At 42.1% G+C, this 25,270-nt stretch overlaps 1 protein-coding gene across 3 annotated transcripts; it reads left to right on the forward strand.

Moving 5' to 3' along the window:
* The first annotated feature begins 2,414 nt into the window (after positions 1–2,414).
* On the forward strand, positions 2,415–25,213 carry trdmt1 (tRNA aspartic acid methyltransferase 1). Of its 3 annotated transcripts, XR_014570026.1 has the most exons (12): positions 2,415–2,521; positions 7,081–7,190; positions 11,630–11,706; positions 11,908–11,979; positions 13,093–13,158; positions 18,127–18,196; positions 18,367–18,447; positions 19,870–20,213; positions 21,079–21,136; positions 21,967–22,096; positions 24,709–25,102; positions 25,137–25,213. XR_014570026.1 is itself a non-coding variant. In XM_083777942.1 (11 exons), the coding sequence occupies exons 1-11, from the start codon at positions 2,446–2,448 to the stop codon at positions 24,807–24,809; spliced, it is 1,185 nt and encodes a 394-aa protein (XP_083634068.1). In that variant the 5' UTR covers positions 2,415–2,445; the 3' UTR covers positions 24,810–25,193. The 3 variants fall into 3 exon arrangements, 2 of the variants coding, with proteins under 2 accessions (XP_083634068.1, XP_083634069.1); XM_083777942.1 differs by having other exon boundaries at positions 24,709–25,193; XM_083777943.1 differs by lacking the exon at positions 11,908–11,979 and having other exon boundaries at positions 24,709–25,194.
* Positions 25,214–25,270: the final 57 nt, after the last annotated feature.

Here is a 25,270-nt window from a genome sequence, read left to right on the forward strand (position 1 = left end):
GTATAGGTGTGGGCGTGTGGATATCAAGATACCATTATTATTTTTACAGTTAAGATGTGTTAACATTGACGATCAAATGCCATGTATAACAAACAGCTCCTCTTTTATTTGTGTAAGTCTCTGTAAGTCTTTTTTTTATTTTTTTAAATAAAACTCAGTTGAGAGGCATATTTCAGCTGGCATCGTGGCATGTGACTTTTTTGTAGGATATTATATGTTGTTTCATATACACGCATGTACATTCTCAATTTAACGCTGAAAAATAAAAAGTAGCTGAGCTACTTTGAGCTACTTTTTCCATGTAACTGTAGCTTTACAAGCTACATCTCTCCAGGGGTAGCTATGTAGCTTGATCAAGCTACTGCCATGCTGAGCTACTTGTAGCTTTACAAGCTACGCTTTCAAAGTAACTTGCCCAACACTGCGCACACTCTAATTACTTTTTGGGTCGAGGCCCATACAAAGAGTTGAAATACAAGCCCTTAACACCACCACATTTACAGTAGGCTACAACATAAATGATACACAACCAACAGACAACTAATTTGACATTTGCCCCAGACCGGCCCACCAGAGGGTCGGCCCATCGCCACAGGCATGTTCCTGGTACGTCCTGCAGTGGCTATTCCTCATAGACTATAGGGTTTAAGTGGTTAATGTGGGGAAATGCAGGTGTCATGTCATAACAGTGTGTAGCCTATGATACACAGTTTATCTGCTCGTAAGAATAGAGAATAAAATAAAGACTTTGATTAGGAGTCTCACAACACAACTATAGGCTACACATATCACCACGACTCCACGATCGAGGCAATGCTATTTTCAAATATTTTGGAAACTCACCTATGAAATGCCCAATCGCATAACTACATAACTATGCAATCTTGCTATAGGCAATAATAATTTAAGAAATAATGAACAGTAATGTTTGAATGTTTCCTAATAGAATTATATTGTGTGTGTGTGTTTGTTTGTGTGTGTGTGTGTGTGTGTGTGTGTGTGTGTGTGTGTGTGTGTGTGTGTGTGTGTGTGTGTGTGTGTGTGTGTGTGTGTGTGCGTGCGTGCGTGGTTGCGTGCGCGTGATAGATAGGTCATTGCATCTTCTATGAGGAAATCTGTGTTTTCCTGCATTTATTGCATTGTGTGTTTGAGCTGAAAGGCTCTTTTTGATGTCAATCAATCATCCATCCATCCATCCATCTTCAACCGCTTATCCGTAGTCGGGTCACGGGGGCAACAGCTCCACCAGAGAGCTCCATGAGACTTCCCTCTCCAGAGCAACATTAGCGACTTCCTCTTGGTGGATCCCGAGACGTTCCAAGGCCAGTGAGTCGATGTAATCCCTCCATCTGCGCCTTGGTCTGCCCCAGGGTCTCTTCCCAGTGGGACGTGCATTGAGGACCTCCCTAGGGAGACACCCGAGAGGCATCCTAACCAGATGCCCGAACCACCTAAGCTGGCTCCTTTCCAGGCGAAGAAGCAGCAATCAATCAATCAATCAATCAATCAATCAATCAATCAAGTCACCTTAATTCAAGTAGCAGATGGCAAAATTATATTTGGGCATGTCATGTGGTCTACCTGCAAAGCCTTTGTGATCTTTGTATATTGCGATCTACCTTCTGGGCACCCCTGCTCCTGGTGGGGGCTCCTCACTGGTAGGTGCAGGATGCAGTGACTGTGTGTGGGGAAGAATATGAATTGGTATAACAACTAAATTGGGGAGAAGAAGCGGAGAAAAAACAAGCAAATAACTTTTAAATGCTACAAGACCCTATAACCTGGCTCCCTACCTTTCTGACCACCCTCACCACCATCATCAGTGGTTGTGAGCTAAAGTAAAAATAGCAATACCACTGTGTAGGCCTAAACCTATTGTTACAAAGGTGCTGCATTCAAAATCTTACCTATATGTCATAGTATAAAAGCAGATGATCCTCATCAAAATTAAATATTTCACTTTATTTCTAGTATTGGTCCATTGATAACGACAAAAGCTCTATTTTATTCTCCGGCCATTCGAATCTGTATTAATTATTATTATTATTTATTATTATTTATTTTATTAATTTCATTATTAATAATTCAAATCTGCAAAGTATACTAGTAACTAAAGCTGCCAAATGAATGTGCCTCTGAGAGAGCATATAGTGGAATTGAAAGTAAAGTAAATGTAACTCAAAATGATTCTCTCCCACTCCCTCTCAGGTCCGTTGATGCCAAACTAACTGGAAATCCGAATATAATGCGTCATCATTTTAAACAAAATGTTTTGTTTTAACCAAAACATAATCTACTCTACCATACCTTTGTTATTGTGATGATTGCGGAACCAAAGTTCTCCGGAACCATTCCACGGAGGTATGTTTCTGGTCGGAGCGGCGCACGTCTGGAAACACGTGTATTGTATTTACGTTTGCCTGTCAGATTGTTTTATTTTTATTTATGTCAACAGCAATGGACGGTCTGAGGGTTTTAGAGCTGTACAGTGGCATTGGGGGGATGCATTATGCTTTAAAAGGTATGTACATTTATATTATCACTTCATATGCATATATCATTTACTTGGAGCCTGAGGTTTTCAGCCAGACATGGTTCACACTTAGCCCCTTTCGGGACCCTACATAAAGCTTTTCTGAAATTTTGATGAGTTTACAAAATGTCAGAAACTTCAGTACCATTGGGTTCTGCTTGGAGGGCTAGTTCACACTTAGCCCTGGTCCAGTGCTAGGTTCACATGACGATCGTACTTCCATGTTTCTCAGGGCTACAGACGACACAGTAAACTAAAGAGTTGGACCTGATGTTATACATCAGTGGTTCTTTCTCAGACCTTTTCATTTCAATGACCCCCGGCCATAACTCTGAAAGTTACAGATCTGTTAGCAGCATGCATGGTTCACATGACGCTCTAGCCTCTAGATTTTTTAAATAATGGGATGAATCTAGAGTTGCAAATTGCGGCTATTAAAGTTAAATCGGTTTTCTGCTTACAGGCAAATTAATTCCCCCGTTCTCATTTAGCTGCAGAGCTAACTTTCCTTTCCTATATATTCTTTTTCTTTTTGCCAAATATAGTCAAAATTAGTCTGTGCCAAGAATGACACCCAGACAGCTCTCTCAGAATCAGATATGTTCTCATATCTCATGCTAGACTACACTTAGCCCTGGAACATGACTGCCATGATGATTATCATGACAGTCAGTATATTGAAGTGTATTGGGCTATCATAGGGAGGGCAAAATCAGTGAAAAATGTGGGTATTATTATTTGAGCTTGTAGATCAGCTATTTTTGAAAATGTGTGAAAATGTGGCACAAAGTTTTTAACTAAACATTTTTCTTCTGGGGCTTCTGGAATTTTCAGATAGGGGTCGGCAGCCAATTTCACACATCATTTTGGCGTCCTTGACATGAAATAGTTTGAGAACCACTGATACAGAAACATGGGTTTTTCAGAAAACTGTCATGATTCAAGACGTTTGTAGAATCTGGTCTCAGTCCTAAATGGGTTAACTGTGTTTGCATCATTAGTCAGAACAGTCGGCAGCGTCTAGTGAACAGATCTAATGAACAGATTTAAGGCTTCCGGTGGACGATCTCTTCAAAATAAGAGTACCCTCTAGAGTATTGAAAAAAAGTTTAATTTGCACATTAAAACTACAAATTAAGCATTTAAATGATGCTATATGATGCTATAAGACACACATTATGTTTCTGTGTAAAAATAAGTAATTAAATCATTATAATAATAATAATAAAGTTATCTAAATGGATAAATGCTATTCACTGGAGTGCATGGACTTTATAAAGTGGACACTGGACAAAAGACGGCTCCGCGAGGCAACTATCTGGACATACCCACGCGTTCGGGGAGATGTCCTGTACCACACCCCACTCTCCGCTAAGCGGGAGAGGTGTAAAATTCACAGCAGCAGACCTTCTACTGGGGTCAAGGCTGACAAAAAGTACCGTTTTCCGGACCCAGAATGGACACTGGACAAAAGACGGCTCCGCGAGGCAACTATCTGGGCATACCCACGTGTTCGGGGAGATGTCCTCTACCACACCCCACTCTCCGCTAAGCGGGAGAGGTGTAAAATTCACAGCAGCAGCCCTTCTACTGTGGTCAAGGCTGACAAAAAGTACCGTTTCCGGACCCAGAATGGACACTGGACAAAGAGGCCTCCGCGAGGCAACTATCTGGACATACCCACACGTTCGGGGAGATGTCCTCTACCACACCCCACTCTCCGCTAAGCGGGAGAGGTGTAAAATTCACAGCAGCAGCCCTTCTACTGTGGTCAAGGCTGACAAAAAGTACCGTTTCCGGACCCAGAATGGACACTGGACAAAAGACGGCTCCGCGAGGCAACTATCTGGACATACCCACGTGTTCGGGGAGATGTCCTCTACCACACCCCACTCTCCGCTAAGCGGGAGAGGTGTAAAATTCACAGCAGCAGCCCTTCTACTGTGGTCAAGGCTGACAAAAAGTACCGTTTCCGGACCCAGAATGGACACTGGACAAAAGACGGCTCCGCGAGGCAACTATCTGGACATACCCACGTGTTCGGGGAGATGTCCTCTACCACACCCCACTCTCCGCTAAGCGGGAGAGGTGTAAAATTCACAGCAGCAGCCCTTCTACTGTGGTCAATGCTCAAAAAAGTGCTGTGCCTTGAGGCATTGACATGAAATCACTGGCCTATAACATGCATTGCAAAGTAATACTAATTATTTTGGTAATTACTGGTGTTTGAACACTAATGTCTGCATCAATGACAATGGTAATGTCATTCACTATGTAGATGGGCCATTAACAGTAATAGTTTATTTTTACAGTGCTGTGTTTATACATTCCTCCAAACCCTCTTTCTGGCTGGGCGGTGCCCAGGTATAGATGAGTTGACAACGATCGTTATATATATAGTGGCCCTCTCCATAGCATTACATTTATGAAAGAATAAAAGAATACAGACAAGGCTTTGAAAGTTAGATTTTTTTTTTAATTTTAATTAATCATTAATCATTTCTCATTCACTGTTACACAGAAGAAGAAGAAATCATATCAATAATGATCATCACAATCAGAAATAAAATGCTCATTTAAAAGTTTCCAAATCCCTACAATATTTGTTTTTAAACATCACAATTTGTCTTAATGTGGACTGAGAAGCTACTTTAATAGTTAGTAGTTACAGATTTGATCAATTTACTGCATGTGTGTGCGCATCTGTGTTAATACAGCAAACATTATTCAAACACATGCAAAACATAAAAAAACTACAAAGTCAATCAGTGCAAACATCACTCAAAAGTACAAAATGGTACTATAAGTGCAACGTACCTATAAGTGCATACATTACTCAAATGTATAAAAAGGTAAGACGTGCAATGTACCAATTAAGTGCAAACGTTACTCAAAAGCTTAGGTACAACATGCAATGTACCTCAATGCAAACATCACTCAAATGTATATATGGTACAACATGCAATGTACCTAAGTGCACACATCACTCAAATGTATAAAAAGGTAGCCTATAGTGCAAAGCATCACTGCAAACATAAAGTGCAAACATTGTACACACACACACACACACACACACACACACACACACACACACACACACACACACACATAAATTGATCAAAAGTTAGATGTACTTTTAAAGCAAAACCAGCTCTCCCGCTTAGCGGAGAGTGGAGTGTGGTAGAGGACATCTCCCCGAACGTGTGGGTATGTCCAGATAGTTGCCTCGCGGAGGCCTCTTTGTCCAGTGTCCATTCTGGGTCCGGAAACGGTACTTTTTTCAGCATTGACCACAGTAGACGGTCTGCTGCTGTGAATTTTACACCTCTCCCGCTTAGCGGAGAGTGGAGTGTGGTAGAGGACATCTCCCCGAACGTGTGGGTATGTCCAGATAGTTGCCTCGCGGAGGCCTCTTTGTCCAGTGTCCATTCTGGGTCCGGAAACGGTACTTTTTTCAGCATTGACCACAGTAGACGGTCTGCTGCTGTGAATTTTACACCTCTCCCGCTTAGCGGAGAGTGGAGTGTGGTAGAGGACATCTCCCCGAACGTGTGGGTATGTCCAGATAGTTGCCTCGCGGAGGCCTCTTTGTCCAGTGTCCATTCTGGGTCCGGAAACGGTACTTTTTTCAGCATTGACCACAGTAGACGGTCTGCTGCTGTGAATTTTACACCTCTCCCGCTTAGCGGAGAGTGGAGTGTGGTAGAGGACATCTCCCCGAACGTGTGGGTATGTCCAGATAGTTGCCTCGCGGAGCCGTCTTTGTCCAGTGTCCATTCTGGGTCCGGAAACGGTACTTTTTTCAGCATTGACCACAGTAGACGGTCTGCTGCTGTGAATTTTACACCTCTCCCGCTTAGCGGAGAGTGGAGTGTGGTAGAGGACATCTCCCCGAACGCGTGGGTATGTCCAGATAGTTGCCTCGCGGAGGCCTCTTTTGTCCAGTGTCCACTTTATAAAGTCCATGCACTCCAGTGAATAGCATTTATCCATTTAGATAACTTTTATTATTATTTAATTACTTATTAGTAATTTAATTACTTATTTTTACACAGAAACATAATGTGTGTCTTTACAATAACTGTAATGTAATAATAATACTAATTGTTATAATAGGTGTATTATTGCTTGATGAAATAGGAACCTTTATTGTTTGGATAGGAACCTTGCTTATACAAGTGCGTGACGCACGGTACGCACGGTGCCTGTTGTTGGTTGCACCTCTCGCACGGTACCTGTTGTTGGTTGCACTAGACTGAGCTGACAGGTTGTTTATTACTACTCTTAGCACGGGACTTTATAATAAACTATTGCCCGGCTGGGCTAAACTACAATCCTTGTTGGGTGATTCTTAACGAAAAGAACACACTTTTACACTAATAATGTAACGTAATAGTTATTTAATTAACGAATTAAAATATTATTTTATTCTGAAGGCAACCGGATGTCTTAAATCTGCTAGCTCTCAGAGCGGAAGTCTTAAATTTGCTCATAAGACGGAGCCAGAACAGTCCAGGTCACACAGCTCTCTCTCTCTCTCCCTCTAGAGAGCAGCGTAGCAGCGCAGGTCGTGGCCGCCGTGGACGTGAACACCACAGCCAATGAGATCTACAGGCACAACTTTCCGGGCACACCCCTCTGGCCCAAGACCATAGAGGTGCGTGTTGAATTGAATGGGGGTAAGGGAGGGTGGGGCCAGAGTGGTGTATAGAGGAGAGGGGCGTCATTGAGGGGGAAGAAAACGGCGCTCGAGAGTGACAAGCTGGAGTTTTAATTACATTGTTTTCAATGAGAGCGGCTCACATATCAGCAATTTTAGGCATGTGTGCAACAGGGCAACTGTTTAAAGTAGGCTATTGTACAGTGACAACTAAATGTTTATAATAATAATAATACTAAAACTTTATTTGTATAGCACCTTTCATGACATGAAATGCAGCTCAAAGTGCTTTACAGAGCAATGGAAAAAAAATAAAATAAAAGCAAGGCATAAACATTACAAAACAAGCAGTAATGCAATACAGTGAGGACATGAATAACAAAAAATAAAAGTTCAATTAAAAGCAAGGGTGTAGAAGTGGGTCTTGAGCTGTGCTTTAAAAATATCTACAGAGGCTGCCTGTCGAAGGTACAGCGGGAGTTTGTTCCATGCCGTCAGCCCGTAGAAGCAAAATGCTGCTTCCCCGTATTTTTTTAGGCAAAGCGAGCAGGCCAGCAGTGGAAGACCATAGTGGGCGGTTTGGGACATATTTAGGCAGGCAGTCATGTAGGTAGGAAGGTGCAAGACCATTATGTTGTGCTATTACAAAAAAACTGGATTTAAGATCATTAAAGCTGCAGGGCTCTTGGCTGAGTCTGGTGCATTCTGGCAACTTACGGTCCAGTAACTATTCGGCTACCTATAGCCGACCCTGATAGCCGCACGGAGCGGCCATGTTGGACTGGCCCCATGAAGTGAACAGAGATGTCGTAATACTCGTAACTGTCCTTTTAATGGCTCTGAATGGGGGCAAGAGTGGGTGGGGCGGTTGACCCAGAGTGTAGAGTAGGAGAGTAGGAGTGTATAGTCGACTGATAGATGAATAAATTAGCTGTTAGTCGACTAATAGACTAATTTTTTTTTTGCCCCAAAAAATTGTATATAAAAATACAATATTTACAAAAATATACAAAAATATTGTATTATTCCACTAGGTCTGTGGGGGACATAAACACATTTGAACATTCTGACTGTTCAAATCTTTCTTTTTAACAACTGAGAGGCTTGTCATTAGCCAGATTGAGCACAGCAGGTGAGATTGAGATTCTGGAGTCTATCAGGCCAGCACACTGTGCGATTCAAGTCACAGGCAGTGGCACATTGCCACACAGGCAGACACACTCCAGATGCACATTGGAGATTTGAACAGTCAGAATGTTCAAATGTGTTTATGTCCCCCACAGACCTAGTGGAATAATACAATATTTTTGTATATTTTTGTAAATATTGTATTTTTATATAAAATTTTTAGTCGACTATGAGGTGGTCAGTCGACTGAGACCCGTTCCGATCGATTATTCGACTAATCGAGGTCAGCCCTAGGTCTTAGTCCACTTCAATTCGGCATAGAGTAGCGCAAACGTCGATCACTCTGCTGATTTCTGATCGTCTGCACCTTTGTTAAATTGATGCACACGCACACCCGTACACACACACACTCCTCTCTCTCTCTGTCGCTCTAATTAATTAGTCTCATGTCCAGCAGCTGCGCACAGTTTCTGCTGGTGGATCCTGCCAGCTGCCTATGCCATAGAAAGCATAGGTGAGTTCCAGGCTACTAGACCAATGGTTCCCTAACCTTTTTAGCCCGTGACCCAAAGGAGAACTGCCATGGACCCAAGTGAAAATGGCAGATCGGCAGCGCATTGTGAGCTTATGTCCACTTAAAAGTTACATTTGTGGAATTTATTTTAGTTTAATTTTATTCATGACATTATTTTGAAATAAATATAGCAATACAAAAAAGAAGAGGCATATACTCGCAACGCACAAAATTCGGTCCGCTACCCACTGTTTGGGAAACCGTGTCCTAGACTGACCCCATGGGCCATGGCCTCTGCAAACAAGAGAAAACATACAGTACGGTATATGACACACACAACCCATCTGATTTACTGCTATGAATATCCTGTCACCTGTCTACCGTGTTACCACGATACATAAACACAAGCTTTGAGAAAAGAAGAGAAAAAAAAAATATATATATATATACTTTTATAGCTTTTAAGTTATTTGCTTTGCTGTGCTGACACTGTCCCGTGACTGCAGCTTTTTAATGAGGTGTTTACGGTAAAAGTGTAACTGCAGAGGTTTTACTAAGGAGTAAAGGTCCAATGCTTGCTCAGCAGAAGCAAGCATTGACAGGCAGTCCCTTCGACTGTCTCCTGGTAGGGCTGGGCAATTACCAAAAATGTATTGAAACCGATCATTTAGATTTAGAACCAATAAGCGATTTACAAGTGAATAATTGAGAAGCATTGTTTTCTCCTGTGTATATATAATATACGCGTGTGTTTTGGTGTGTCAAATAAACAAGTGGAAATGACAGTGGACATGACATTTGGGATGTGCTCCCCTTTTCATATTTTTGATGTAGTAGATTTGGGGTTTTTGGGTTTAGTACTCGCATGCTCCCACTGTTGAAGCACAACCTCTTTTGTAACTCAGACAGAGCAGATCTAACAAGCTCACAACATAATTTGTCTTGTGAGCGGAGCTTATACTGTATTGATCTACTATTTTTGGCGAATTATTTCGTGTAGAGTGTCTGTCGAGACATAAAAGACGGCGCTGATTTCCCTTTATTTTGCAGATGGGTTCCCAGCCTGTGGTGGGGGAAAAAAGAGGGGGCCAAGTATTGACCCCTGGGCAAATCAAATGTGTTTCACGTTGCAATGATTTAGCCTATATAAGTCTGACCCATTTTTATGTTGTTATGGAACACTGTTGTGTTCTGTCATCTTGACATGCTAGTGTTGCCTTGTTGATTTATTCTGGAGTTGGCGTGGAGATATAGGCCTTCATTTATCAATCGAGTGTAAAATCTGCCACAGATTCGAGTGCAGGTTTCGTAGTACACCCACGTCGCCACGGCATTTATAAAGTGATCGCAAACAGCTGATCCTTCCTTAATTTCGTTCCGACGTTAATAAATGTGACGGCTGAAATCTATCTGGCACGCTCTATGAAATCAAGCCTCGCCCTCGTTTTTGCGTCATGAACGTTCTGCATTACGACCAAACAACGCATGGTAACACAATGGAAAAAGCAAATAAAGTTTCCCCTTGCTGCCCGCCTCACCCCCCTCTCATACACACACAGGCGCACACACGCACACGCAACTTGCAAGCCCAACTGGTGTGTTATTGTATCTTAAATATATAAAGAACGAACACCTGCATGAATTAAAGAAAGGCCTACCCTGTCTGTTTCTCCTCTCACCTCGCTTGCCTTTCTGGTTATTAAACCACAGCATGCAAGCCGCCTTTGTTTTAAATGGTCCCCCAAACCGTCCACACTTCACACCTAACGGCCGGGGATGCTTGCCCCCCCCCCCCCCCATGCTAATTTGCCCAGTCAATCATTTTATCCACGCTACGCGCCTGCTGTGTGTTGTTAGTTGTAGGCTACTATTGTAGCCTAAATTATTAAACGAAAACCTGTATGCGCTCATGCAAAACACTGTTTAAATGGCTTATATGACTTGCAACATTGTTTTTAATTGCGCGATTTTAATTGCTTGCACACTTGGAAATATCCTACCAATTTCATATGACATGCCTTTTCAAAAAAAAAATTTTTCACATGTATTATTAGTTTTATACATTTTAGAAGTGAAAACATATGTTTAGATGCCTGTGACAGCCTCTCAGCTGGTCAAACAATGCTGCTCCGCTGTTCTACGACAGAAATACAGGTGAGGACAAAGCGTACGACAGCTCCCGACCAGACGTGACTTTTTGTCCTACTCAAGTTCAATTTCAAGCTTTGGCGGAAATGGTAAATGCCGAAAATGTCGGTAATTTCGGCGTGCACCCATATTTTGGCGTACGCACGGTTGATAAATGAGGGCCCATAGAGCACCGAAGTCTGATGTCAATCTAGGTAGAGGGCGCTAAGTCCACGGGTTCGTAAACTTTTTCATTTGCATTGTAATCCCCATAGGACGCTCTTAGATCGCCTGTGTTTGAACAAATAAACAAATCATCCCAGACATTTCACTCATGTGGATATGAAGAATCTGACTGTGAGAAAAGCCTAATGTTATACTGCTGCTGAATTAGTTACATTTTCGCTAGAAACAGACTGTATCAAATGTGACTGACTGGCTGTCGTAAACGATACAGAGACACCTCCCCGACAATATCGCAGAGACAGTTTGTTTATTTTAGGACCACAATTCTTATATGAGACGATTTTAAGATGTTATTCTCCATGGAGAAAAAACGTCTGCGAAGTCACGAACCCCTTGAAACCAGGGGATTAGCGAGTGACATCAGGACTTCGGCGCTCTATTTGTGCCTAATACTGTGTATTGGATTTCTTTGTTCTTTCAGGGGATAACACTGGATAACTTCAACAAATTATCATTTGACGTGATTTTGATGAGTCCACCATGCCAACCCTTCACCAGGTAGGTTTTCACATCTCTGTATGTATGAGAGAAAAAGAGAGGGAGTGAAGAATCCACCCCCCCCCCAAAATAATACCATCATAGTTAATTATCTGTCTACAAAAGCACAAAACTGCTCCCACTTTATGCTGTTACTACCCATGTTTTTATTCATTTAAAGTGTTCCATCTTTTTTCACCTACCCTGCGTGTCTCTGTACAGAATTGGTTTGCAGGGAGACACGGCCGACCCGAGGACCAAAAGCTTTCTTTACATTCTAAGTCTCCTTCCAAGGTCAGACACAGATCTTATCAACCACCATTACTCACTCTGTCCTACACTCTGTCCTTCTGTCTGTCTGAACAGCTGGCTTTTGTCCTCCTAGATGTGATCATGACGCAGTCATTTTACAGTCAGTTTTCTACCTCACCTCCGTAGTAGACTTGGACAGCTTCCCCTCTTTGTTGCCACCAGTGTATTTCTGTAGCCACTAGTCATCATTTCCTACACACAGAACAAGGTATTGTTCAGTGATGGGCTCTTGCTGGTTTTCAGATGCCGGGTGCAAGTGCTGAGATGAGGACATCTTTGTCAGAGTCAGCGTATGTTCACATGTACAGTACAAGGCATTTGGCAAACAAAGAATTAACATATAGAATAATGAAGACCTTATTAGTTAATTAGTATTTTTTTAAAGCTGTATTCCTCGCTGAATCTTTTGAACAATGTAGGGAAAAACTAAACTAGATAATGGACATACAGTGACAGTGACAGTCTATAATGTATATATAGCCAGTAGCCAATCAACTTTAATTTCACGGAATTGTTGATTAAATCAACAAATCGGTTAGTCGACAAATACCTATGACTATTAATTGACTAAGAATGGCTGTCGAGTGTAGTCCTGCCATTTACAAAATGCCATGGTAATAGTACATTACTATTCACTTCAGAGGAAAGGCACGCTCAACTCAGTAAACAGTCTTTTAAAGGTTCAGACGTGTGCTGCATGGGTGCAAAATAGTACAGTACTGAAATTGACAGAACATGCAGGATGATATGGCAGTCTTGGGTACTGTATTTATGCTGACAGATGGGACCGGTGGAGGGGGGGGGTCGGCTGGGGCGGGTAGGGGGTCGTTGCACAGCTGGTCTGTCGTATAGTTCCATGTGGTGATGGCAGGTTCTCCTTGAGCCACCCGATCCTCCAATCAATAAGTGCTCCCTCCTCACTGTGACATGCTCATTAGTTCCTATTGAAACATTGATTGGTTGATTGATTGATGCATTTGACATGGACATTACGATCACATTGGACGGAAGTGTTGCAGCACCTTTGCAATTTCTTAACAACTGCACCACCCCCCCCCCCCCCCCCCCCCCCCCCCCCCCTCTGCACGCCTGTAGGCTGGCCACGCCCCCTCGATTCATCCTGCTGGAGAACGTCAAGGGATTTGAGACCTCCTCGGCAAGGTAACCATGGAGACTAGAGGGTTCTCAATCTGTGGTCCGAGGACCCTCAGGGGTCCCTGTACTGAGGATACTTAGGAACTAGTCTTGCATAGCCAGAAAACTATTCCACAATCTCCAAGTGCTCGATAGAGTCTGGAACTACACTTCCTGAAATCCGAGTAGGGAAGCTGCCATTTCCGTTCACAACATTCTATTTTAAAATATCTTTATATTTTATTTTCTGCTAGCAACAAGCTATATATCATATGCTTAGATTATTTATATTTATATTAAAACAAAGTTTCTATGTCAGTGGTTCTCAAAGTTTTTCATGTCAAGGACTCCAAAAAACTATATGTAATTGGCCGCCGACCCCCATCTGAAAATATGCTGTTCCAGGGACGCAAAGATTTGAGTTTAAAACGTCCGCTCTGAAAGAATATATATTCAATATATTCACCGAGTGCCGCACTACGAGCTTGTAGATCTGCTATTTATTTATTTTTAATCGTGAAAATGTGCCGCGTGCCGGTACGGATATGGTACAAAATGTGTCTATATACAGTATATCGGTGGTCACTAGTGGAGTCAGCGAGGGTGGGTCCAAGCGGTGGGGCCCAGAGGGAGGGGGGGGGGTAGTCCCCATGGCAACTTGGCGGGCAGCCAGTGGGTAAGTGGGTCAGGTTGTGTGTGTGTTTTGACCTTCCCTGGGGATTCTGGCTAAAGAAACCCTCCTGTTAGCCTTTCTAAAAGCATTAGCCTGACCTCCTGCGAGGCTGGTAAGCTAAAGAATGTTGCTTTCTGCCTTCTCTCACAGAGCATGTTTGGCCTTGAACATCTGAAGTTTCTTTCTAAAATGCTTTATTTTTGAGAGGGCGCTAGCCCCTCCTATGTCCAGCTTTTAGTGTGTGTGCAAACACAAACGTTGTCCTGACCTACACGAATGTTTTGACCGATTCTGTCCTGCACAAATGTTTAACATTAAATGCCATTAAAGGAGAATTCCACACTAGAAGGCTTTCTTACCTTTATTTGTAGTTGTTACGTCCCCACCAAAGAGGTCCAGGTGTTATTTTGTACAAAAGCTCCTTATTGGCTATTTCTCCTACCATATGCCCTAAATGAATTGCATTGAAATGAATGGGAATTGAATGGAGCTATGGGGTGTTGTGCTAATTCGCTTATTTCCATCGCTCAAAATTATATATTTTTTGTATATATCCTCTCTTCATAATGTAAATAATATCCCAAGCCGCACAGTTTACTACTTATTTAGATGGAAATAAGCGAATTAGCACAACACCCCATAGCCCCATTCAATTCAATGCAATTCATTGAGCGCTTATGGTAGGGGAAATAGCCAATAAAGAGCTTTTGCACAAAGAAAACACCTGGACCTCTTTGGTGGGGACGTAACGGCTACAAAGAAAGGTAAGAAAGCATTCTAGCATGGAATTCTCCTTTAACAATGGACAATTTTGAGTGTTCGTGTAGACACAAACATTGCGTGACACAAACATTGAAGACGAAAGTGAGGACGCAACTTGTGATTGGCCGGAATGAGTTTGTATGAGGATCTATGATGATAAGAGCGCCCCTCACTTCACACAGGTGTGATTTCTTTTAGATTTCAGTGATGCAAATTGCATGCATGCTGCATCCTTAAGCCCTAACCACACCAGAGGGTCGCCATGCAACTCCTTGCAACATGCAACTCCTTGCGACTACTTGCAACCATCCTCGCATGTTGCAAGGAGTTGTATTGGTGTGGTTTGTTTTGTTGCAAGGAGTTGCAAGGAGTTGCAGTGGTGTGGTTTGGGCCTTAGACTCAGATTAAATTGAGAAAGGAAGCAATCGTGTCATCCTCGGGGGTCCTGGGATGCAATACTGTACTCAGTGCTATACTCTAAGCTCGTTGAAGTAGGACTCATGAAATGTCCCTGGCTGGGACCCATCTAAAAGACCACCCCTGGGTCCCGGGACCCATTACATTGAAAACCTATTTACATCACTGCATCCAGCTACACTATTTCGAGAGGATGGCCATGGAGTTCTAGACAGCTTTGACCTCATGTCTCACAGCACACGCACGTTCAAATGTCTTCACATTTTACACAACAACTGCTAAGTACTCTGCCAAGGTTCTATAATACCACCCTCAATGTCTTCTCAATAATCATGACACTGCCTTATTACACAATACCTCCGCTGGCTACTTCCTGAAGTGGTACAACGTCATTTTCGCCATCACTTCTGGCCCCTCCATTTTTTTCCACAACTTTAAAACAATATATAATGTTTTTATTTTTATTTGTATTAATAAATAAATAAATGATTTTCTTTTCATGGTGCTAGTAAATAAGTATATGATTGCAATTAGGAGATTATGTAATAATTGTGACGGACCTAGTTATTATGTTGGGAGGCATCCTTTGGTTAGACATAGCATTGGTTAGACATACGGTTGGTGAGGGGTGCGTTAAGACGACCGGATTAAGGTTGGTGAGCCACCTCCAGATACTGCCAGGGGAAACCCAATGCGTAACTGTCAGTTCTTTCTAACTATCAGAAAACCTTTGTGGTTTCTAGCCATGCACACACAGAGGTGGAGCATGGTAGTCTACTGAACAGGGAAGTAGATGCATTAGACAGAGAGTGAAAGAAGAAGCCACTCTGAGCTACAGCCACTGAGAAGATAGCTACTGTACAATCTGTTAAAGACACATATTTTAGTAACAGAATGTCTGATATGACTGCATCCAACTCCGAGCCCGAGGCCAGCTTCCTGGGGAAACTGATAAGTTACGTGAAGACTAAGAAAGGACTTACTCTCGCGGCAGAAGTACTCCTGTCCCTGGTCGTTCTCATCTGCAACCTCGTCTCGTGGGCTGGCTGGGTCGTCCTGCCAATTGGTGCGATGATCTCTTCCGCTCTCTTTTTTGGAATCTTCATGATGGATCTGGACAAGAAGTTCAGATGGGTTTGGACTGATTTCTTCCGTGCTGTCCTTGACAGCGCGTTCTTCCTCATCATCTCTCTCATCAGGTTGTTCATTCATCCCGTGGATAGTGCCGGCACCGCAGGCGCACTGTTTGGTCTGATCGCCGGCCTCGTGTACGCCTATGACACTTACACCATCGTCCTGCAGCTGAAAAGCAGCCAGCAGCAGAACGCAGCGGACGTAGCTCCTTTTGTTTAAGCTCTGAACGCAGAGCGTAAACGAGCCAAATGACACATGCTTATCCTCATCAAGAAGAACACACTGAAAGACAGAGTGAACAGTCACCAGAGACAACTATCACACAGAGTGGAAGGAGGACAATAAAATGAACAGTCACTGGAGACAACTATCACGCAGAGTGGAAGGTGGACAAGAAAACAAACGGATCATAATAGCCACAGTTCTGGTCTCAAAAGAGGAGAGTTTCATGTCAGAAAGACCAGGAGGCCGTAGCCAACAACACAGTAAAATCCTCAGTGTTAATTTGACGTCTCAAAAGGAGCTCTGGGTGTTTTACTGTGAATAATGCAGTGGGATGTGACGTGAGTGACACAGGATGCGGCCGAAGGCTTTCTTTTCTGCTATATGACTAAATCTTACTACTGTAAATTAGGACTAGGGTCTATGTTCAATAAAAGTTTATTCAGTTTTTGCCTTTCATTGTTTGTTCTTTTTTTGAAAGACACGTTCATTCACCGTGATTTGGATTTCTGCATTTTAACTTTTTCGCCGTGTTTTTCTTTCACTTTTCTGAAGTGAGTGGCGCTCTTATTGTCATTTGTCCCACATCATCATACATCACATTCCATGCTCAGCCAGTCAAATCATCTCCAATTTGGTACACACAAACACACAAAGCTAGCCAATCAAAATCATCTCAAATTTGGTAGTTAGTTAGTTTGTTATTTAGTTCTTTATTGACACAAATGTATAAAACATTGGGCCCAAACAATAATAAAAACCCATGAATCAAAAACTTTAAAAGGTACAATACATTAAAATATATAATACACTAAAATATACAATACACAACACAAAATCCCTTTCCCAGGAACCCCAGGAATTTTCTTTTGCTCCACAGTATATCTGTTCGTGCCCACAAAGAGTGAGCTCAAATCAATACCCTCATGTCCATATTTCACTCCGATATCTTGTGTGAGGTTAGAGGACACACCAGTATGTGCTGTTCGTTTTGTATACCAGTCTCACATTGACAAAATCGCTGTTCAGGTGTTATGCGTGTCATAGACTTCCACACGCAGTCTATGACAACTGAAACTGTGTAAAAGTTATCCTCAAATAGTCCTCAATATACACACAAAGCTTTGCATAAAGAAATAGCGGTGGCCCTTTAACCTTCCACCTACATTCTCCCCTTTCATCATAATGGTCATTGTTTTACTCTTGAGGAAGTGTGGCTCAATTTAACCTTTCTTACTCTCAAGATGAACCTTTGGAAACTGTTTGTGAGGTTTTGTAATATGTTGCTTTTTGTAACAGGATCCTTTGAATGTGCATAGTGCTACTTAATGTGCGTAGGGGTCAGACGATATTATAATTTTTTACGACGAATCATTCGTATAAACCGACAGCAACATCACGATGTGACGCGTTTTTCCACTGTCTGAAAGCGCTCGAAAATATATGAATATGGAAAGTATTATGACTATTATGAAAAAATTGATTGCGCTCATCCATCCATCTACTGTATATACAAATGTGAAGTGAGGGGCGCTCTTATCATTGTACATCATCATGACGTAAAATAGACACTGCCTATTTGCTCATACACGTAAAACTCTATTCATTGTCAATGGGAATTTAATGTTTGTTTAAGTTGAAGTTTGTGGACGGTAACCAAAAGCTGGATGTAGGAGGGGCTAGCACTTAGGAGATATATTCACACTAAGATCAAACACAATTTGGATCAACGTTCGTTGTGAAGACATGCTATTGGCCTTGACATCTTGTTTCCGTTGTTTATTTAGGGAATCATTGGTGGAAACACTGAAGAATTGTGGATACACTTTTCAGGAGTTCATGGTGTCACCGACAAGTGTAAGACCTCAACTCTATGCACATTGGCATTATTTATGCCAAAAAGGCTTAATTATACTTGTCATGTTGTGCCAAATAAGACTCCACTATATATCTTGTCATTATCATATTCCAAATGAGACTCAATTTGTGATAATCCTCTTATCTCCTCATGTCTTTTCTGAACACAGCTTGGCATCCCAAACTCAAGACTGCGTTACTTCCTTATTGCCAGAAAAACAGGCAGCTTCTCCTTCCAGACACATTCAGAGGTAAGTGGGCCCAACAGTAACCAGCGGTGTCACCGTGACACAGAAATACAATGCCATTAACATTTCCTGGTTGCAGACAAGGCTGCGAGTGCATGCTCCCATTCTGGGTTCACATTTTGAGAATATGTGGCCCAAATAGCTGACCTTTTTTTAGAAGAGTGTGAACAAAAGGATTTGGGTCACATTTGTATATGGCGTATATTTATTTTGGGACTATCTCCCATTCTTCTAGGCAGAACCTTTACCCAGTTCTGCACGGATAAAATGTGATTCTTGGGAGATATGAAATAAGCACATGAAATGAGACGCATAGTATTTATTTTGCCTTTTGACATTCTTTTAGGCTATACAAAAATATTATACATCTGCCTGATTGGCGATTGGGCTGCAAGTTATCTATGCTGTCTGTTAAGAGAGAGAGAGAGACTGCTTCCTTTGTCATTGGGACATGTTAAAAAAGCCAATTCATCATTTTTTGATGCTCAGTGTCTGGTTTCCGCCATCCACTTTTGTGGCGAAATAGTTCAGAGGATTTTGAACCCCTTAGCCTGAGTGGCAAACTTGCAGCTGGCTATCGTGTGCCTTTTAGTGGGTAATGTCTGGCCTACCACCATAAAAGCCGGTTGGTTGTATAGATCGTATAAATAGAAACGAGTTGAGAGAGAAGAGATGACAGGAAACTTTGTCTGCTCCTTTTTAAGTGGTGCAAACCATTCCTGGCTGCCTGGGTATGTGTGAGCACGAAAACAGCATGGTTGTTTTTCACCACCTGTGTGCAACCTAACACACACACAAACACACACACGCACATATTAACTGTATATATGGTGATTTTAGGTGTGCCAGTACAGTGACAGTACAGTACAGTACTGTAGAGAGTACAGTAGAGGGACCCCCACATGGTAACTCTGTCATTTCTCTACCGTTTCGGACGCGGGGCGGCTTGCCGGAATCGGGCCGGCACCCTGGGTGCGTTCCTGTAGGTCTGGAACTCCCCCCCTCGGGGACCCCCACACAGAGTTGCACCACTTACTTCACACAGGTGTGATTTTTTTACCTCTACACCAAATCTCTAATACCCATAATAGCTGATCTACAAGCTCACAACTTGTCACGTGACACGTTGTGAGCTTATACTGTAGATTGGCTACAGTAAAATTGTGACTTGGACAATATGGTTTGTGGTTAAGGAAAAGTTATTTATAAACTTAACATAGCCTACAGTACATTTTGCAGCCCTTAGGCCCCTGTCAGGTAAGGTAAGCCCCTGTGCAATTAAAATCAGCTGTAAAGTCATAACATAACACGGTACAGAAGCATTTCAATTATTCATTTGTTTAATCCTCCTCAGGATCACACAGTGACATGTTTGTTGACAACCAGTAACTCTCTCTCTCTGTATATATATGTCCCTCTGAGCAGATCATAGAAGGTTTCCCGCCACCCGCTGACAATAAAGCCTCAGACCTCTCCATGCCCGCTTCCTCACACACTTCCTGCCCGGGCACCTGCCCGCAGGCGGAGGAAGCCGGGGACGTCCTGTACAAGCTGGAGACGGCGCGCGACGCCCAGAGGAAGTCCAGTCAGAACGGCGACCTGTCGCTGCGGCAGATCTGTGAGTTCCTGCCGGGGCCGGAGGAGGTCGAGGGGGGAGATGGAGCAGGGATGGACCGGTACCTCCTGCCTCCCAAGACCCTGCTGCGCTATGCTCTGCTGATGGACATCGTCAGGCCCACCTGCCGGCGGTCCGTCTGCTTCACCAAAGGGTACGCATGCATTGGATTCAAGTTCTGAGTCGCCGTGGCTGTTTTCAGTCATTTCCATAGTCTCCATAGAGTGAACAACTCGTAGCTTTCTCTAAAGCAAGGACAAGGGGTTCCCAAAGATTTCAGGCTGTTATACCCCAAAATAAATGAATTAATTAACCCCCCCCCCCCACCCTGACAAGCACTGTTAATTGTAAGAGTTGAGGCATTTAGTTGACTCGTTTCTATAAATATTGTGAAGATAGTAGATCTGCAAACACAACGCCTCACATTGTGAGCTTGTAGATTTTTTATTTTCAAAATAATTGCCTCTTTCTTAGGTAATATATTTGACGTTAGGCTTTTGCTCTACTGGAAGTAGAAGCGAATTTGGTTTGCTTTTGGTTTGCTTTGGTCAACAGGTACATCCTCACACTGGCACTGTCTGTGTTGTCAAACGTGTGACCACCACCAGAAGGCATTTATATTTGTACCCTCAGAGCTTGCACGTAGTTTTTGCCAAAGCGACACACAAGCATAAAAATCACCATCTTACCTGTTGGTGTTGCTTAATGTAGTGATTCCCCAACTTTCTTCATTTCAAGGTTGAAGGACGTTTAGTATGCATTTGGCCACAGAGTCACCAGAGTCACCTGTAAAGGTCCATTTGGTTCCATTTGCACACTCAGAGTTACCAATAATTTAGCTGGGGGGGACCCCCCTGGAACCCCTTCAACCCCACTTTGAGAACCGTTCAACCACATACATCTGTTGTTTGCTTTAACAAGATGATTGTGTGGCGCCAACATCGGAGAATGCACTGAATAATTAAGACACAAATGCTTTGGCTTTCCATGTATGTGTTTTCCTGTGCTCCCTCAAACAGCTATGGTCATTATGTGGAGGGAACCGGTTCTGTACTGCAGTCCGGTATGGAAACAGAGGTAGGAAGTGACTTCATTCTTGTCTTTCCTTAACCCATTTAAACCTGAGGCCGCGTCTGTGTCACCTTATAGCTTTTAACCACTTTAATCATTATTTTACACTTTAGCTGTTGAAAAATAGCAGATCTACAAGCTCGTAGATCTGCTATTTTTGAAAAATGGTGAAAATGTGGCTAAAATCTTCACGGTGAAATATTTAACTCAAATATTTGCTTCTGGGGGGGTCCCTAGAACAACATGTTTTCTGGGTCGCCTGTAGTTTCCATTAGCTTGGAATCCCCATTGATGATGTCATGTTGTTGGTAGGCAGGTTTCTGAAACACATCCTGTAGTCACTACAGGATGTGTTTCATTGGTGGACTGTGGACAGACTACAGATGTCATTGTAAAAGCATTTTGTGACACTGTTTGCAATGTGTGTCCATTAGATAAATGTCAATGTCAATGTTCAAGATTTGTACAGTACATCAGTACGTCATGATCTTACACACATACATCATGATCTTACACACGCACGCACGCACGCACGCACGCACACGCACACAGTGTAGTGAGTAGACAGAAATTATGTTGAGCATTTAGTGAAGACCAAGATAAGGTTGAAAATGGCTTGAAGTGCTCTTTGAATGTTGAATGTAAATCACATTGAATTGTACAAGTAAATGTGCCTTGCTTTGCCTTATACTGGCTCTGTATGCAGCACCTCAGTTCAGTTCAGTTAAGTCTGAACAATTATCAACAATACAGACCATCAAGCAAGTACAAAGCTGAAAAAAACCCAATATATAAGATACGTTTATTTAGTATTTTTTGTCTGTCTGTCTGTGCAGATGGAGGCTGTGTTTAAGGGCTTGGATCAGGTGTCAGAAGAGGACAAACTGGAGCGTCTGTCCAGACTGAAGCTGCGTTACTTCACTCCCAGAGAGATCGCTAACATCATGGGCTTCCCACAGGACTTCTGTGCGTTAGTTAACATTTACCATCATTAACTAACCCAACATGGGCTTCCTACAGGACTTCTGTGCGTTAGTTAACATTTACCATCATTAACTAACCCAACATGGGCTTCCTACAGGACTTCTGTACGTTAGTTAACATTTACCATCATTAACGAACCCATCATAGGCTTCCTACAGGACTTCTGTACGTTAACATTTACCATCATTAACTAACCCATCATGGGCTTCCTACAGGACTTCTGTACGTTAACATTTACCATCATTAACTAACCCATCATGGGCTTCCTACAGGACTTCTGTACGTTAACATTTACCATCATTAACTAACCCAACATGGGCTTCCTACAGGACTTCTGTACGTTAGTTAACATTTACCATCATTAACTAACCCAACATGGGCTTCCTACAGGACTTCTGTACGTTAACGTTTACCATCATTAACTAACCCATCATGGGCTTCCTACAGGACTTCTGTACGTTAGTTAACATTTACCATCATTAACTAACCCATCATGGGCTTCCTACAGGACTTCTGTACGTTAGTTAACATTTACCATCATTAACTAACCCAACATGGGCTTCCTACAGGACTTCTGTACGTTAGTTAACATTTACCATCATTAACTAACCCATCATAGGCTTCCTACAGGACTTCTGTACGTTAGTTAACATTTACCATCATTAACTAACCCAACATGGGCTTCCTACAGGACTTCTGTACGTTAGTTAACATTTACCATCATTAACTAACCCATCATGGGCTTCCTACAGGACTTCTATACGTTAGTTAACATTTACCATCATTAACTAACCCATCATGGGCTTCCTACAGGACTTCTGTACGTTAGTTAACATTTACCATCATTAACTAACCCATCATGGGCTTCCTACAGGACTTCTGTACGTTAGTTAACATTTACCATCATTAACTAACCCAACATGGGCTTCCTACAGGACTTCTGTACGTTAGTTAACATTTACCATCATTAACTAACCCAACATGGGCTTCCTACAGGACTTCTGTACGTTAACATTTACCATCATTAAAGGTATATTCAGTGATTTCACTTAATTCAAATATCACTTATTTTTTTGTTTTGTTGTGATAATCCTCCCTACTATAGAGTGTGCTGGCCATATAAGGAGTTCCTCCCTGTCCCCAGTTAACCCCTGGGGGTCAAAAAACCTTAGGTTTCGTTTTTGACTCTCTATCCTGATTGGACGAAAGGCTGGGTCCCACAGCCAAAAACGAAACCTAAGGTTTTTTGAGTGAAATCACTGAATATACCTTTAACTAACCCATCATGGGCTTCCTACAGGACTTCTGTACGTTAGTTAACATTTACCATCATTAACTAACCCATCATGGGCTTCCTACAGGACTTCTGTACGTTAGTTAACATTTACCATCATTAACTAACCCAACATGGGCTTCCTACAGGACTTCTGTGCGTTAGTTAACATTTACCATCATTAACTAACCCATCATGGGCTTCCTACAGGACTTCTGTACGTTAACATTTACCATCATTAACTAACCCATCATGGGCTTCCTACAGGACTTCTGTACGTTAGTTAACATTTACCATCATTAACTAACCCATCATGGGCTTCCTACAGGACTTCTGTACGTTAGTTAACATTTACCATCATTAACTAACCCAACATGGGCTTCCTACAGGACTTCTGTACGTTAGTTAACATTTACCATCATTAACTAACCCATCATGGGCTTCCTACAGGACTTCTGTACGTTAGTTAACATTTACCATCATTAACTAACCCATCATGGGCTTCCTACAGGACTTCTGTGCGTTAGTTAACATTTACCATCATTAACTAACCCATCATGGGCTTCCTACAGGACTTCTGTAACTTAACATTTACTAACTAACTAACCTGACCCACGCCACATTCTTGGGTACAGTCTTTTTTTGGAGAGAAATAGACTACCTGTCAGTCACTGTCAATACATTATAAAGTATACATATTTATACACCCTATACAATCATTGTCTGATTGCAGAGCAAGAGAGAGAGAGAGTAGCATGGTAAGCCTATAGTATTTATGAAATCAGCACAAACCTCAAATTGCAAAAGTATCCGATCAAATTGAAAAACAAAGATTTGATCAAAGTTTCTAGTTCAGAACATTGAACAGTGTCACCACTAGAGACCTGTTTCATTTGAGAAGATGGGCAATACAATAGTCTTTCCCAAATAATTGTTACATTGACTGCAGAAGTGCACTTTTTTCATCAATAAAAAACACAAAACTGAGTCTGCACTCTGCGCTTCGGATAGGCCTACAGTATCTGTACTTTGACAAGTAATAGGGTTGTGTACTTTGTCCACTTAGTTTTTTTATAATAGTCACATATACAGAATCAAGACACAGATGTCATTGTAAAAGACAGTTATGCACTTCTTTTTACAAAGATCCATTGTAAATGCGATTTAATCATGGGTGAAGAATACTTTGTGGTCATGCTAATAGTGTATTACTGGTTCATCTATAAAACTGAAAATCATATTCTTAATGTACTCATTGTGTTCTTTCTTTCTTTCTTTCTTTCTTTCTTTCTTTCTGTTGTCTTTAAACACTTCCCTGCAGCCTTCCCAGAGACGATGTCGGTCAAGCAGCAGTATCGCGTGCTGGGGAACAGTCTCAATGTGCTTGTGGTGGCCAGGCTCATTCAGCTCATGGTATCCTAACACAGACAACACTGTTCTGCTTATTGGTTGTTTGCCTGTAGAAGACCAACAAAGACTGCGCTTGAATACAGAGAAATATACACATTTTCTGGTTGGAACTTTTCGCCTATGATGACCATCCGGACGGTCATTCAAGGTAGTACTTCCTGTTGGAAGTGGCATTGTGGTTAATAATGAACTATGAACTTTTGGTTGCTACGCACAGCTTGTTTGGCTGAACCGCGACTCCGAAAGACTGGATGGTAGAAAACCAAGAGAACAAAAGGCATTTCTGGAATTATAATGGTAAACATGTATTCTATTTAATGCTTTTTTTATTTTTATTAGCCGTTTCTCTAAATAAAATTGTTTTATATGTATTCTGAACACTGTTCTAATGCTGCCTTTGAACCCTTGTTGGGCTCACTTCACAATATGTAGGAGCATAGTCCAGTTTTGGAGTCTGATGCCTGTAACAAAAT

Source organism: Protomyctophum parallelum, assembly GCF_964188405.1.
Source record: "Protomyctophum parallelum genome assembly, chromosome: 12".
Taxonomy (NCBI): domain Eukaryota; kingdom Metazoa; phylum Chordata; class Actinopteri; order Myctophiformes; family Myctophidae; genus Protomyctophum; species Protomyctophum parallelum.

Bases quoted from the DNA above. Each gene is read 5' to 3' on its own strand.
- trdmt1 (XM_083777942.1), top strand. From the start codon at position 2,446: ATGTCAACAGCAATGGACGGTCTGAGGGTTTTAGAGCTGTACAGTGGC. The intron at 13,159-18,126 runs GTAACCATGGAG...TTGTTTATTTAG, and splicing joins TTTGAGACCTCCTCGGCAAG to GGAATCATTGGTGGAAACAC. The intron at 18,197-18,366 runs GTAAGACCTCAA...TTCTGAACACAG, and splicing joins TCATGGTGTCACCGACAAGT to CTTGGCATCCCAAACTCAAG.